Source organism: Rutidosis leptorrhynchoides, chromosome 2 (genome assembly GCF_046630445.1).
Source record: "Rutidosis leptorrhynchoides isolate AG116_Rl617_1_P2 chromosome 2, CSIRO_AGI_Rlap_v1, whole genome shotgun sequence".
NCBI classification, from domain to species: domain Eukaryota; kingdom Viridiplantae; phylum Streptophyta; class Magnoliopsida; order Asterales; family Asteraceae; genus Rutidosis; species Rutidosis leptorrhynchoides.
The window spans coordinates 521,674,715-521,691,680 of record NC_092334.1 but is presented as its reverse complement, the minus strand read 5'-3'; the positions used below and the strand labels follow the sequence as shown (position 1 = coordinate 521,691,680).

Genomic DNA, 16,966 nt, shown 5'->3' with positions numbered 1-16,966 from the left:
TGTTGGGTATCTTTTTGCAGGTGTTAAATGAAGTAAAGTGTCCAAGGAGTGATATCCAAAACTGATTCAAACGGCTATACAACGGATATATATTTTAGACTGAACCACGTGCGGTCGACCCACGGTCGACCGCAGGTCAAGCCGCAGACAGGGCTGACTTTTTATCTCTCTATATAAATAGAAAGACTTGGAGAACTTTGAAGACTTGAACCTCTTGCATGCTACAACTCAAAATCATCAGAGAATCACAAGAACATAACATTCATACATATGTTTGTGATTAGCAAGAGAAGTTTTATAATCTCATAGATTATAAAAGGGATGTTTGTAAACTTTCAAATTCTAATCTTTGTAAGTTTGCATAGTGTTGTAATAATTCTTAGAATTGTCTTAGGATTGTCATCACTAGAAAAGGGTGAGTCTTTGTACTTTGTAATTAGAAGCATATGCTAGATTAGCTATCTTCTTCCTTAAAGGGAACTAGGGAGTTGATCAATCTCATTGGAGATTAATACTTGTCCAAGTTGAAGACAAGTTGATCTAAGTTGGAGGTAATCTTTTAAAGGGATAGAAGGATTAGGTTTGTTGTCTAAGGAGAAGTACAAGGCTTGTAAATCGAATCTCCACCGGATTTGGAGAAAGGTGCTTAATGAAGCAAGAAATCCCGATTAGTGAATCGGGGAGTGGATTAAGGTGGATTAGTTAACATCCACCCGAAACACTATAAATCCTTGTGTTTATGCTCTTTACTTTACATTCCAAACTATTACAAACATAAACACACTACACATTGGTTTGAGTTGATTAAGGTGATCAAGTATTGTTCAAATCTTATTGATCATCGAAAAAGTTTTAAGAATCGTATTAAGTAACTATTCACCCCCTCTAGTTACTTACAAATTTTAATTTACTAACACACAAATGGGCAACGAGTCTCTATTTTTATGTAGCTAGTCAAGAGTACGTCCAGGTCGATCATCATGGAGTAGTGTCTTTTCTGAATTGAATTACGATTAATTAAACTAAAAAGGGGGAGTTTTGAAAGAACTTTGAGAATTGCGTAAAAGTAAAAGCGAGTAAACAATAGTAAAAAGGCGATGCCCATTTGATTGATTCCCTCTGACATGGATTGTACGACAATTAAACTAATTATTTTGTTGAAAAGATATAAAGTCTTATGATTACTGGTCAAATAATCACGTGATCTCGACCAACAAGAATCAACCAACTCTCGTTAATATCCTCCTATAAGTCAAACTATACTCGACTAATGATTGTGAGACTCAACCCATTCCTACTCTCGCAGAACCACAAACCACATCGGTCTCCCGAATATGATTACACAAATGCTAGGTTTAAATAACAACCAATAACCGATCACACTTATATACCAATCGATCGGTAAAATTCATGTAATTGTCTAGATCACTAGTGGTGTTGAAGCACAAGTCATGTATTGTGAATTAACTCTCGTTAATCACTCAACAACATGTGTAATTGGAGTAAAATACCAAACCCTAGCAACGACGAGTCTTTGGTTGAACACAACAATCAAAAGCCAAATAACGCAATAATGTTACATATTATAAACAACCCTAAAAATCGCCCTGGAAAAGTGTGCAGTAAAAGTGGAAGATGCCCTTTAAAACGACTCACAAAATGCTCTAAAAACTGCTGAAAAACCGTTGGGGCACTCCGTGCTAGTCAGGTGGCACCCCGTGCCAATTTGCTATTGATTTTGGGCTCTTTGAGGGGTGGCACGACGTTCATGTATGTGGCACGCCATTCCAAATGTTTTCTGAAAAATATGATGCACATGAAAGTTGTAGAGCTATGAGTTACAGACGTCTGGGCTTTGGATTCACCTTTTTTCGAGTCCGTAAGAGTTAGTTATGGTCAAAACAGTGCAAATGCGCAGATCTTGCAAAAATCACCAACTTTTCAACACTAGCACCAATTACGAACCAAAATCTCTTCAAATTCACTCGAAACCGTTAAGAACCGATATTGCGACTAAAAATGTATATGATTGGAGCAATGTCCAATAGAACCAAAAACCATGATGATCAAAAATGTACCGAAATGAGCAAAAACCATCGTATTAAAGCTCAAAAATCATTACCACAACATATCATGATATCGAGATATCATGAAAAGGCGTAAACAAGTCCATGGATAACATATACTCTCAATAAAAACTACCGAACATAAATCTGATACACCAAATCGCCACCCGAGCTCAAAACATCATCAAAAACCACAACAAACTTCAAATACCGCTCTAAAATATATAATCTTCATAATTTATCAATTACGAGCTAAATATGTGCAAATAAACACCAAATCATACATAAATAAGACCGATATTTCGCGTAAGATAGTATGTGATTTGCGCGATATCAAATATCTATATCTATGTAAACATAAATATAATAATAATAGTTTTAAAAACTTTGTTTGTGATCCACAAGTTTTTGTTTTTAATAGTTTTAAAAACTTTGTTCACTTATAAAAAAATATAAAGTTCTTATTTCTTATTTTAAATTTAGTAATAACTCAACTACATCTACACTTTATTATTCATTATGAAAATAAATACATCATTAAGATACTAATCAAGATATTATTATTTAATGACCTAAACAAATCGATGTAAATTACCAATAAAAAAAGCTGATGAACAGTAATTTATTTTTGCTCTAATGATAACAAGAATAATATCCTATATTAATTACGGACTATAATAATTATTCCAAAAACTCGATACTTTTAACACACTAAGATCCTCTTTAACACAACGTGACCACTTTTCACAGAGCACGCCACCAACACGCCTATAACGCGGCGTGTTGATAGCACATGGACTAGGCGTGCTTGCTAGTGGCACAGAAAGAATTTAAGCGTGCTTTGTATTTCCATTATTTGATTGGTTCAAATTTTATTTTACTTTTATTTATTATCCACTATTTCACTCTACTTTCAACCATTTTTTTTTTCAGTTTACCAATCAGCCAAACACCCGCCCATTTTGCCTAAAAGAGGCCCAAACCACAACTAAATTTACACTTCGTAGGCTTTGGATCGATTCTCGCATAAATCTTGATCGGGTGTGAATGTTGCTGATATTTCGTAGAGCGCCATAAATCAACGGTAGATGTCCGGGCCGGTTTTTCTGTTTGTAAACGGCGTCGTTTCACCTGTCCCCACTCCCCCAGTCACGAAATTGCTTGAATCGCACCCTGGTTTGTTCCACTCCTTTTAAATTGGATTAACATACGTTTTTCATTTTAATTATTTGAGTAGTGGTAACGGTTAATTTAAGATCTGCTAAAGTTTGATTAATTGTTGCTTCTCATAGATTGGAAATCAGTTTTCGCAAACTTTAGGTGATTAAGAAACTAAATAAACCTTAATGTATGAATGCTTATGATGATTTATGAAATTTCATCTTTGGCTAAGTGGTTTTTAACCATTTGATTAGTGTGAGATGTAGTCCAAACCCTAACTGACCCATTAATAGATAAATGGTTTGGAACTTAAACATTGATTAAACTGATGACTGATTGAATTGTTACACATTCAGGTGCTTACACTACCTTTAGAACTCATAACAATGGCTTACAATTGCTATTTTGGGAAAGGCATTTGCGCAGGATTGCGAATTCTGCAAAGATCCTTTTCGATACCTGCCCGAAACTTCTGTTCCAACCAGGAACTAATCTAACATCCACGTCACTGCAGCAAATTAAATCTATGCAATGGGAATCAGTGATTTCATCTCTGGTTAACGATTCAATGATCAAAGCAATACCGTATGCACTGAAAGAAAGAAAAGGTGAAACTGAATTAGCGTTCACGGCTCTTGTAAGTGGAAACATGGATAATTTGACTATAGATAAGAGGGTAGGTGAAGAAGATATTCGTAGGGTTTTCGATTTGCATCTACATGTTAGTTTATATGCTCCCGTTGTATTTGGAACTCGGGCAACTGGTGCTCATTTGGCTGTTGTCGGAAATGGGAGGGATGTTGCAAATGCAAAGTACTCGGATTGGGTTAGGTAACTATATGATATAGAGGTGGCAAGATGGGCGGTTGGGTAATGGGTTGTAATAGGTTCACGTGTAAATGGGCTGGGATTGAGGTCTGGTTGACTCACAAACAAGTTATTGGGTATCTGGTTAAAACGGGTCATGTTGAAATGGTTCAACTTTCACGTATCAAAACGAGACTGGATTCTATCGACGTTTTTTTTTTTTTTTTTTGGCTATTATTAGACAAACTAAAATCATGAATGTGTAAAGTTTCTTACAAAACAATGTCACTACAATCTAAATCTTTAGGAGGTTTTATGCAAAAGTTATAGGCTTTAGGCGACTTTCAATGCCTTAGACCCATTTTTACATGTCCCCCTTTTACGTACTCTTTGATTTGATCCATTTTATTCGTTTGAATAACACGTAGCCCAATTTTACATATTTGTAAGTAAACGGGTCTATATTGCCACCTATATTATACTACGGAGTACTATGTGTAAACAGGATGAGGAAACCTTTGGAGAAATTGAGGCCTCCATCAGCCACCGAGCTCTTGTTATCCAAGGATGGGGATCAAATTCTTGAGGGTTGTTTGACAAATTTTTTCGTTATCTGTCGTAAGGTACCGGATGGTTAATTTGTATAGTGATATTTTATAGGAAATTATCATCATTTCATGTCATACTCTAGTTTCTAGTGATGGTAAGTTCGACCCATGTAACTACAACCAGGTCATTAGGGTTATGTTATAAGTAGCTCTCACCATGCCCAAACAAACAGTCGTAATGAAAAATCGTTTACAAGAGACTGGTCAAGTAGGTCGAAAGTCTCTCAAGGTGTAATTTAAATGCAACAACAAAACCCAATCCCACATGTGTGAGGTATGGGGAGGTGAGATGTAGACAATCTTTCTCCTATCCTAGAATAAAGAGGTCATTTCTCTAACCGGAGTGTAACACCCCAAGAGTAGAGAAAGCCCTCCCTCTCTGTTCGACGGATAAAGAGATTGCTTCCAAGAGGACATTCGGCCAATAAGTAGGAAATTTTTTTTTAAAACAGATAAAAATTAGATATAGAAAATATAAAAAATGAAGCGCCATGAAAATGTCACAATCAAATTTCCATGGGTTTTTAATCCTGCATGGAATTCAATTTAGGCTCTAAGCGGCAGTCAAGTCGCCAATAAATCGACGCTTGCTGTTGACTCAAATAATAGAGCCGAAGTGTAATTTAAATGCATAAGACGTAATAATAATAATACTCATTGTTGAAATAATCATTGCCATAAACCTGATCCTACCATACGAAATTGATGCATTTGATACGTCCGACCGACCCATTTTGCTTGGTGTAAGCTGTATATTAGAATTTAGTTATCGTTAACAAGTGTAAATTTGATCAAATTATTCTATAGCTTATGTATTTCTAAAATGACTTGTATGCAGGATAATATAGAAGATGACAGTGAACGTGCTGAGAAAACGCATCTAAAAAGTACTTATGATCATACCCTTGAATTACAAACAGCTCCCATAAGTGATGGTGTACTTCCAGGAGTAGTACGCGAAGTAGTCCTTGAGTAAGCCCTTTTTTATTTATATATTTATGAATTTATGACTGTTTGTATGATTTAATACATGTGTAGTTTACGAGGCGTGTGGGTATGATACTCTTGTTCTGCAGGGTATGTTTGGAAATTGGAATCCCGATACGAGAAGTTGCTCCGTCATGGTCCAAACGTCACTTGTGGGAAGAAGCATTTATTACAAGTATGTCCTTTGATCTATAGTCGGCAATTTGGATTCTTTTACTTATTAATGGGTCCATTTGGGTTATGTTATCTTTGGGGTTTAATGGGTAAAATAAAATAAAAGGATTAACTGACAGAAGGACATGGTTAATATGTTGATCTGGTTGAAAGTTGGTTAAAGTGGAATTTTGATAGTCAATCCTCCTTATTCATTTAATTCAAAATAATAAATTAGTTTAACATATTAGTTTTTGTAATCACGTTTAAGAAGTAATTGAAGAAAAGTATTGTGGGTCAACCTAACCTGTTTCAGAATGACAAAATTACCCTGTTATCACCCTTTTACTCATGAAACATTACAGTCTTAAATGTTATTTCCTGAGTCTGACCTTCTTCGCTAAACAAATGAATCGTGTTTTCATCGAGTATTCTATATGAAATAAGGTGCTAATACTTCTTGAGTTGATTACTATTTTGCGTATAATAGAGAAGCATACCGTTTTTTCCCAGATGGGTTGAGGCTTTTGCAGCATGTGGAAACAATTCGAGTTCCAAGTTCATGGCACTCATTGGGTTCTAAAACCTGGAAGGAAATTACGTGGCATGAGAAGCAATTTAAGGTGCGTAAATAATAAATATCTTATCAGCAGATGGAATTCTTTTTTATGATATACATCAAGACTTTTTTTTGCTCATGAAAAATTTATCTTTTTAGCATGGTCCTGGAAGCATAACCATGACAATTCAGGTAAAATTTTGGTTATTTAATATTGGCATGTATGAATCATCGGTTTCTAAGGACTATAGATTGGTTAGTATTTCGTACCGTGAAAATTATGATTGGTTATGGATTTGTTGATTGTAAATGTTGTTAATTGGGCAGGGGGAGGTGATAAAGAGAGCAAAGCTTGAAGGCTACCCAATTGCGTCATTTGTTACATAATACAGAGTATTAGTTATACATCGTATTCTAGCTAATTGACGTTAAAGATTAGTTTGATCGTTTGTAGGGGCAAATTTCGTTGAACAATTGTATGACTAAATCAGAAATGAAAGCAAAAAAGGTTGTCCCACCTAATGTAAAAAGGCTACAGCTAGTTCTACGTTAGTTCGAAACTGCATTGTTTTGACATATTCTGTACAAGGGGTAGGTGTGTTGGAAGTGGGATCCCGACGTTGGTCACGGGACTGAGTCCTTGTTCAAATTGCGGATGAATATCTGATCCGCGAATTGCAACAAGCTAAAGGGGTTGAATACTTAACTTCTGAGACACAATTAAGACCCAATTGGATCTATCTTTTGTTCTTATACATTTAGATCTTTGATCCCTAACCATGAACTAGACTTCCTTACACTCGAGTTATAATGCTACTAGTTTCACATATAATTTCTCTTTTATTTTTCTGCTATATATGAAGGGAAAAGCTAACTTGTGCCCTAAGGCCACAAGTTAAGGGTGTTTAATGAATTCAGAGTTTTCATGAATATTATAGAATGTAATTAATACACATGTAAAATTGGAAATTTGGGAGTTTAATAAATTATTTAATTTGTGATATATTTAGAAAGTTTGAGTGAAGTAAATGATATAAAGATGTGTAATTTGTTGAAAATTTGAAATCTAAAGGTTTTTCTTTAAATAACTCTCTTTTGGCATTTTTTTTTATAATTTCTAATCAAGGTCATTTCTAAATACTTGTAAGAAAGAATGTACATTTTGTTGACTATATAGAGTTAAGTTTAACATAGAAATACAGAAATATAGAAGGAACATATAATTTTTATACATTTAAACGTAACAAATTACATTACATATTACATTACATATAAATATTATTTAACTATCATATATTGACACAGTTAAAAACTATCAAAAACATGCTAAATTAATAATATTTGTACGTTGTTATATTTTTCGTGATTAATAATATTTCTTGCTTTTCAAAAAAAAAAAAAAAAATGCTAAATTATATTGTACGATATATGGAATGCCTACATGTTCAAAGACTAATTGTGTACTAGTGAAGAAACAATGTAAATTTAATTGTAAAGGTCAATTTGAGATTTTCTCAAATTATCTTGATTTTAACTTGAATAAGTTTTAATATTCATGTAACTTAACCCACTCGGATGTAAAAATGTCTAAAGAAAAATTAATAAAAGTGTTGGCACCATTTCTTACATATTACGAAATATCATTTATACCTTTGAATTTGATGTATTATAGCAACCCGAATGTGAGTTACATGTGCTCTATATAGGCTGCATTCCATCTTTCTTCCCTCTTTTCTTTTAATTTGATAGACAACATTTGCATTTGGTTTGAAAGACATGATTTTTAAGGAGGTCCCAACGGTGGAGTCTTCCTCCTCATCCACACCACTGCCCAGATGGATGCTGTTGGCATCGAGGCGCCCACACCTCCGCCCAGCCCTTCACCCACCATCTCGTCCCTTTGCTCGTCTACGTGTGAAATATCTGTGGACGGAAGGGAGTGCTTTTTGTGGTATTTTTTGTATTTAAACTTGTACATGTAATTAATTAATTAATATAGTGGGTCTCAATTTATTTGAGGAAGTATGTCATTGTTGGTAGTGTTTAGTCATGAGTTTAGTCCTGAAAAAGAAGTGCTGACGTGACAGCTAGTCCTGAGAAAGAAGGAGTGTCAATACCATTGGGAGCACTCTTTGTATGTTTTCATATAGACCCCCACTAGTTAGGCTAGCTAATGAGTGGCTCTTTCGGACAGGAAGCAGGTCGGGCCTTATACACGGACATTCTTACACGGATGAGTCCTTGAAAATAAATTTTATTTTAACAAAACAGTTACTATTATTACACTTTTAACAGTTTTATTTTTTAACTTTTTAAATTACATCATATATATTTTATATTCTATATTTTAGAGTTACAAAATTAAGTTAGTAGGATTTAACCCTCCACATTAAAGTTCTTTGATACTTTATTCAATTTTTTTTATTTTATTTTTAAGAGGCGACAATTAAATTGGGAGTAATGAAAAGAAATTGACTAAAAATTCAAGATCTAGAGAAAGAAAGATAGATATTGAACACTCGCTACAACAAAGTTTAGAAATACAGCGCGCAACTAATAATGTGGAAAGACAAGAGCCCCGGCGTAAAGATTCTGTGGGTTTGGACCATCGGCACTGCCGCCGGTAACTATCTACCCCGACCAATATACTATTTCTTGATCTCAAATCGTATCAAATTCTATTCTATTTTATATAAAATCTATGTTGATTTTATGTATGTACTCGTACGTATTATTTCCAGTGCTAGTTGCAAATGTTGCTACAAGTAGAGTCAGAGATATGAACAAGATTCTCAATGCTCAAGATCATGATCAAGCTTCCAATCCTCCTGCTGATAATAATGATAATAATCAACTAACAACAGATTCCATTATTACAGATGATGATAATTAACTCATGGATCGCAAACAAAATTGACTACTTTTATTTCTTTTCTTGTAATTTTATCTGTGGAAGGATTTTGTTGTTCTGAATTTGAATGTTGAATTGTATTTTGTTTTGGAGTTTTTTGTTTGAATCTTTTGGGATCATACTCAAAATCTCTTGAGCTTGAGCTTTTAATATTCGTTGGAAGTTGGTTTTACGTTCATCCCTGTTAGGTTGTTAGGTGTTCGATGAAATGCCTAAGAGGCTTTTGACCAGGTTTTATATATTGAAAGGATTCAAATCAAATGGTAACAACAAGATGAAAGACACATAAACACCAAACTTAACTACAAAATGAACTTGGATTGTTTGTTGTTTCATCGGACTTGACGGCTAGTTAGAGTAAATGGGTAAACGGATAAGTTTTTTTCTTGTTCAGGCTACCTGAAAGGGGTATTTTTTTTATCTGATGTACGCGGTAACCATGATTGTATCCGACCATTTTACCTAGTCACCTCAAGATATGCAGCTAGTGAGATTTGAACTGAAACTTCAAGATATCGAACCTTAATCGCCAGGCTATATTAGAATGGTTAGCTTTCAATATTGAAATTTACATAGCCGACTTTGCCTTAATTGATTAGAAGAAGTACGTGATCCGAATGGAATTGAGGTTCCAAAAGATTATTATCGGGGGAGCATACAAACATGTGACGACTAACAAACTGAATTAAGATCTATATAAACCAAAAGATAAATCTTTTATGTCTTTAAGATCTTATTTGCATAAAAATTGTGTCTGACCAAAAATTATGTAGTTATGTAACAAATTAGTTAAAGTGTGGCTGACCAAAAATTAACAGGTCTTTGCAGCAACAGAGCCAAATAACTGTAAAGGTTGCGCTGCCAAGTTTACAAATTATACTTCTTTAAAGGAAGAGATATATTTCAAACAATGATTTTATAATTACCAGAGGAATGATTTTATAATAACCAAATAACTGGAATGTTTACTCCTTCGTCACTTGCGGACTCGTTCATCAAATAATGAAACTGCTATTGCTCAGGGCACGTACATTGATCACATTAAAAACCACGTAAATGTATATATTGTGATTACTCTACATTGATTATATTGAAAACCACGTAAATGTATATATTGCGATTACTCATTTCCATTCTTTGCTACAACAACAATATAACCCAATCTCACCGAGTCGGGATATGAGAGAGGTAAGATCTAGACAGTCATACTCTTATCCATTCTTTACCTACAACATATAGTATAATTTGGTCCGTGAAGTTGCAAATAGTAAGAGTTTAAAAGAAAACCCATATATATCCAAAACAAGATCATAACTGATAAATGCAACTTCGCAAGCTACCAAGTGCAAGTCTGCATTAGTCTTCTTTGCCATTTTTCCCATCTTCACCTTTAAAGAACTTCAAGAACCAGTAAGCTGATGACTTCGGATGACGAGCGAGACCATTCTTGTAATCAACATATATCAAGCCAAACCGCTTTGTATAACCTTGTTGCCACTCAAAATTATCCACCAACGACCATGCAAAGTATCCCCTCAAATCAACACCATCCCTAAACAGCATATTATTATAGTGTAAGAACCAACTTAACAACTGTATCTTGTATATAACATATATATAGTAGAAGTGGCTATTTTAACCCATTTAGCTAAAATAGTTAACGTTGCAAGTAGAATTCAGTATAGGTAGCATATGAGAGGGGATTCAATTATAATGAGTATACCTCTAGGTCTGACTGCAATACGGGTAGAGTCAGATACATTTTCACGTATTTTTTGAAAAAAAATCATTAATCAGTAAAATATTAATAAGATTACAGAAGTTATATTGAAAAAATTATAATAAAATCGTGTAAGAGTTTTAAAAAATGGAGTATACTCTAGGTACTTGTAAACCATTCCACCATTTTCTCATTAGCAACATTTTTTAAAACTTATACCTGCTGGAAAAAATTCATAACCCAAACTCAATTTTAGATGTAATCAGATGATGTCGCTCTCTTTACTATTTATAAACTTATCTTTATATAAAATAAAATACAGTTAAATTAGTGGGACTCACTTGATAGCCTGAGACACAGATGCAAGATATCCTTTAAAGTAAGTAACTCTCAGTTTATCATCCAGCATTTCATGTAGGGGAGATACATCATTATCTTCATCGTCCATACCTATAGATATTTGACGTATAATTCAATTAATCTATCCCCAAGCATTTAGTCTATTCAAACCCTCAAATGTGGACTATAACGCATATATTCATAATGTAAATCAAATGAGAATCAAGACAAAGACATACCATTTTCAGTAATGTAAATCGGTGGATTATTGTATTTCTTAGCTATGTAATTAAGAACTCTCCGTAGACCCCACGGAACAACATATAGCCATGATGATGCTGCCTGTCAGTAGTTACAAAATTTTAATCGTATGAGTATCATGCTGACGCTAAAGTACATATTATGAATGATTCCCAATATGGTAAAGTACCTTTTCGCCGATCACTCCGTTTTCCCATTCAGCTGAAAAAACATAAATGATGGAGCAAAGTAAATGTTAAAGGTTAAATAGCTTCAGTATATATGTATATGTATATAGACATTAAAGTAGCTAACCTATTCTTGTTGCCTCTTGTACTCTATAATAATCTTCTTCTTTAGTGTTTGTAACATGTGACACAAACCTTGATGTATAGTGATTCAGGCCAACAAAATCCAATGAATTTTTAAGCAGATCTTTATCTTTCTGGGAAAATTTTGGAAGCTTTTCTCCAAGCCTCTCCTGCATAGATTTAGGATATTCTCCAAAAAATATTGGATCCAAGTACCTAAATCATCAACTCGCGTCACTAAAATCTTCATATGAATAAAATATTTTAGTGACAAACCTGAAAACGGGTCAGGTTGGGTCAAGGATCAAATGGGTTGGGTCGAAACGGGTCGGATTTAGATGGTTCAAACGGTTTGAGTTGAGACCCGGGTCGGGTTAGGTTGAGACCCATTTTCATCTTAAACTTTTGACCCATGGGACCCATTTTTTGTGTTTGGGTCTCGATTGACAGGTATAAGTCTATAGCACAGAAAGAAACTATTAGTCGACCCTACCATCCAAGCTGAAAGTCTACACGCCTTGCTGCAGCAACTATATCTTCTTGTTTATCAGTTAAGGCCTCAGCCCATTCACAATCGACAACCAATCCTATTTCTCCACCTTGAAGGTCCTATAATAGAAACATCATCATATGCATATAACAACATTAGTACTCTGAAATACAGTTAAAAAAACTATGAATGTTGTATCTATACTTATGACACTAACTGACAATTTATGACAACTAAAGGATCAGAAACATTTGAAAGTTACCTTATATTTACTTCTATATATTGAAACAGCTTCTGCATGTGCCAAAAGCTGGTGGTGGGCAGCCAAATACGGTTCGGCTGACTGGCGGTCACATTTTCCAGGTGCGAATACGCCAGTAAAATATCCATTTACAGCTGTTTGAAGAGGTTCATTAATTGTAATCCACTTCTTAACTCTATCACCAAAACTCGCAAAGCAAGTTTCTGCATAGATTCCAAAATACTTTCTGCATGTTTCGCACAAGGATAAAAAGTAAGAATAATAATAGTAATAGTATGTATAAAAGAATAATAGTACCTAAAAACTGTGAGGTAAAAAACTGCAATTACAGGCCCAGTCACCCAGATTAAATTTTATCTATCTATAATGTATTCAAAAAAGATAACTTTAATATGGACTTCATCTGATCTATCTCACTAAAATTCCATCTATTCATCCCCTTATTATTCATCGAAGTGTCTAATGGTTCAGTTTGTCGCTTATTAAGATATTGTTGTCAAATACAAAGGTTCAAACTTTATCGATCTATCGGATAATTTCAAGAAGTTCAACGGCCATGCTATGAAGTTCAAGGCTCGTTTTGCAAATGGCAGGAAGTTCAAGGTCAAAATTGAATTGTGAAGGAAGCTTTTTGATATATATTTTGCATATTTTTGAAAACTTGAGAATGATTTTTTAATAATATTTTTCAGTCTTTCTGTTGTGTAACTCAACCTTTCTTTTACTTGCAAAGTAAATACTTCGTAATGATTTACATATGTTTCTCGAATTGAGACGTCCTTAAAGATACAATTGGTGCTTTAATGTGTTTGTTCTTTCAGACCCATGAATCTGTCAGATATTCCATATATTCATGGGTTCTCCCTGATAAAAAATTTTACATATTTTTATTCATAAATTCAAAAAGATAATTAAACAAAAGGCAAAAGCTTACACGACTGAGTCACTTAACCAGCCTCCCATTGTCTCATCGAGATGCAATGGAATATCCCAATGGTATAATGTAACACATGGCTCAATTCCTGCAGCGACAAACTTGCAAGTTGTAAGAAATAGTACTCGTATTTAGAATAGTAATAGATGGTTTATACCCTTTTCGAGAAGGTAGTTGATAAGATTATTGTAATACGTGATCCCTTCCTTGTTGACTTGGGTTCCTAGACCATCTGCAAGTAAAAGTGAATTGTTACTATGCCATATACTTACATCATTAGACCAAGTTAATGTAAAAGAGACAACGCACATCCAATAAAAAAATGATAACTCCCTTAGGCTTTATGTATAAATACTTAGGAAAACTAGAAAAGGAAGCTACTAACAAAATGCATGTAACTTGGTTCTGAGAAGTATCAAGTTATTACGGAAAATGAAATCACAATGGAATAAAGGGATATTAGTATATTATCTTTCTCAACAAGAAAAAACAGAACGGCATTCGGAGAAAATGTGTAATGGAATTTACCTGGATAGATACGTGACCAGGATATAGAAAAACGGTAAGCACTGAATCCCAATTTAGCAATAAGGTCAACATCTTCCTGCATTTCAGCAATGTAGATCCAGATAAGTTAATGGACACAAAAGATAAATATTAATTGTTGAATGCTAAATGAAAACTCATAAGTTATTGACCATCTATAAGTAAACACTGGGAGTATGTTGTCTTAAATAATAAACAAAGAAGCATATGTTAGATTTTTTAGTAATGGTAAGTGTGGATAAATTGTTCTTCCAGATTAGTAGATGGAAAAACGCATATGTAGGTTACCAGCATCACTCATCCCACAACCAAGTTAAAGAAGACCCACCTTAGTTCATACAACATACCAACTTTGCTTAAGATGCTCAAGAATACATGAGGAAAAATTCATAAATTATGTGTCAAACTTTAAAACAGAGTAACTAAATGTACAGCAGTTCACACATCACAATTGCCAATGTTATACAAAAAAGATGAAAACCTTGTAATGATGGTATTGATCTACTGCTACATCTCCATTTTTCCCATCTTTAATCTTGCCTGGCAGACCAAGAGAAAAGAAAAGCCAAAAAAATAATAAAAACTTCCTTAGCAATCACCATTGTGGCCTTATTGAAGCATATATTGAACAAGTAAAACAGAAAACCTTGTGTGTGTGAATAAGCATCCCAAATACTAGGACCTCTGCCATCCTCATTGGCAGCTCCTTCAACCTGCAATACAGAAATAGCATATAGTTCATTTAACACACAAGTCATGAATATGAAATCTCCCACTCACATAAAGATGTCAAATCAAAGTAAATTATTATTAGCAAGCTGATTAATTATAATTACAACTAAACATCAATCCATTATAAAGAATCAAAGTTCATCAGTTCACGATTCCATCATTAACAGTACAGCAATTTAAGCATTTATATCCACTTCACAAACAAAAATACCAAATCTGGAATAGTAATTCAATGATCATTCAATCGATTTTAACTAACCACCAATGCATCAGTTCGCTATTCAACATATACAGAACCACATTTCAGCATTCATAGATTCAAATATCTACATATAGCTGATATCACGATTCAACAACAAACATCAACTTATCAATTAGAACCAAAATATTGCCAGTTGACCAATTTCAAATAAGGAAGTACAGCATTTCAGCAGCTACAGATTCGAACTAAATCTGAAATCTCAATTCAACGATCAATTATTTAAATTCAACTAAACATCAACACATGGAGCTGACCGATTTCACATTTAAACAGTAGCGCATTTTAGCATTCATTGATCCTAGTAATAACATCGAAATCTGAAATCGCACTTCAACGATCAATCATTCAATCTTAATTAAACATCAACTCATTACTCATGAGTTGACCGACTTCACGTCCAAACAGTAGCACATTTCAGCAATAATTGATCGAGATGAAAACCTCGAAATCTGAAATCGCAATTCAACGATCAATCATTTAAATTCAACTAAACATCAACTCATGAGTTGACCGACCGACTTCACATATAAACAGTAACGCATTTCAGCACTCATTGATCCAAGTAAAAACCTCGAAATCTGAAATCGCAATTCAACAATCAATCATTCAATAATAATTAAACATCAACTCATGAGTTGACCGACTTCACATTTAACCACTAGCGCATGTTAGCATTCATTGATCGATATAAAAACCTCGAAATCTGAAATCTCACTTCACCGATCAATCGATTGATTCATATAAACATCAACCGAATCGAATTGTAATCGGATCTCAGAAACATATCAACTTACAAAATGAATATAAAAATGTATATAATGTAATAATTGGAAGGGAAAAGGAACCTGATAAGCAGAAGTAGCGACTCCAAAGAGGAAATTGGGAGGGAAATCGGAACGAGAGAGTTGATGATTGATTGGAATCAGTGAGTTCCATTCTTGTTCCATCAATTGCTTTCTTTCATTCTCCAATGCCATTTTTGACTTCTGTTGTCAAAGGAAAAATAGTTATGCAGAAAGATAGTAATGAGTTTTTTTAGGTTGTTAGACTTGTTGCACTCTATCAGGTACCAAACCTCTTAAACGCGAAGAGCGTGGTTTAACACTTTATTTGGTTAATTGTCACGTCTCACCATTTTTTATATGGTTGATAGTCACCTCTCATAGCGTGGTTCAATAATTCATATACACTTTATATTATTCAAATTAATTAATACGTATGATCGTGACCCGTGTACATGTCTCAGACTCGATCACAACTCAAAGTATATATATTATTATAGAATCAACCTCAACCCTGTATAGAGAACTCGATCATTACTGCATATAGAGTGTCTATGGTTATTCCAAATAATATATATATATGCGTCGATATGATATGTCAAAACCTTGTATACGTGTCTCGATATTTAATGTGCGTAAAAATTAATAACAGAAGTTAAATGACGATAAATAGAGTACGTAAAGTAAATAACAGAAATTAAATGACGATAAATAAAATTGCGAAAATGTAAATTGCGATAATTAAATTGCGATAAATAAAATGTAATCAGTTAGCTAGGAACAGTTAGCTTGGAACAGTTAGCGTGAATTCTTAACAAAATTTTTCATAGTTAATTTATTTGTTTCTAACAAATTTTATTTTGTCCAATGTGTTCTTCATTATGCCACTTGTGGCTCTGATAAGTAAAAATTCAAATATGAAATTGAATGAAAATGGTTATTCTATAGTGAACGGATTCGTATATCTGTGGATGTAAGTTGGATAGTGAATGACTGTTGAATTAGATTCGAAGAATGTATAGTGTAACTTATTAATGTGAAATCTAAATATTCCTCGGGTATTACCTACCCGTTAAAATATTTTCATCATTAGCAG

At 33.9% G+C, this 16,966-nt stretch overlaps 2 protein-coding genes across 3 annotated transcripts; one reads left to right on the top strand and one right to left on the bottom strand.

The window, feature by feature from the left end:
- The first annotated feature begins 2,994 nt into the window (after nt 1–2,994).
- LOC139892892 (uncharacterized) lies at nt 2,995–6,917 on the top strand. 2 transcript variants are annotated; one of them, XM_071876016.1, is made up of 8 exons: nt 2,995–3,242; nt 3,584–4,058; nt 4,540–4,657; nt 5,481–5,614; nt 5,719–5,804; nt 6,296–6,405; nt 6,501–6,533; nt 6,669–6,917. In XM_071876016.1, exons 1-8 carry the CDS (start codon nt 3,155–3,157, stop codon nt 6,726–6,728), a joined length of 1,104 nt encoding a protein of 367 aa, XP_071732117.1. In that variant the 5' UTR covers nt 2,995–3,154; the 3' UTR covers nt 6,729–6,917. The 2 variants fall into 2 exon arrangements, with proteins under 2 accessions (XP_071732117.1, XP_071732118.1); XM_071876017.1 differs by lacking the exon at nt 6,501–6,533.
- A 3,420-nt stretch (nt 6,918–10,337) lies between these two features.
- LOC139892891 (beta-glucosidase 42) lies at nt 10,338–16,246 on the bottom strand. Its single transcript, XM_071876015.1, has 13 exons — nt 15,934–16,246; nt 14,741–14,807; nt 14,576–14,634; nt 14,077–14,152; nt 13,706–13,780; nt 13,549–13,636; nt 12,615–12,840; nt 12,356–12,471; nt 11,867–12,078; nt 11,742–11,773; nt 11,551–11,653; nt 11,314–11,422; nt 10,338–10,804 (listed from the first exon to the last, which is right to left on the bottom strand). The coding sequence occupies exons 1-13, from the start codon at nt 16,063–16,065 to the stop codon at nt 10,609–10,611; spliced, it is 1,491 nt and encodes a 496-aa protein (XP_071732116.1). The 5' UTR covers nt 16,066–16,246; the 3' UTR covers nt 10,338–10,608.
- Between the last annotated feature and the right edge of the window lie 720 nt (nt 16,247–16,966).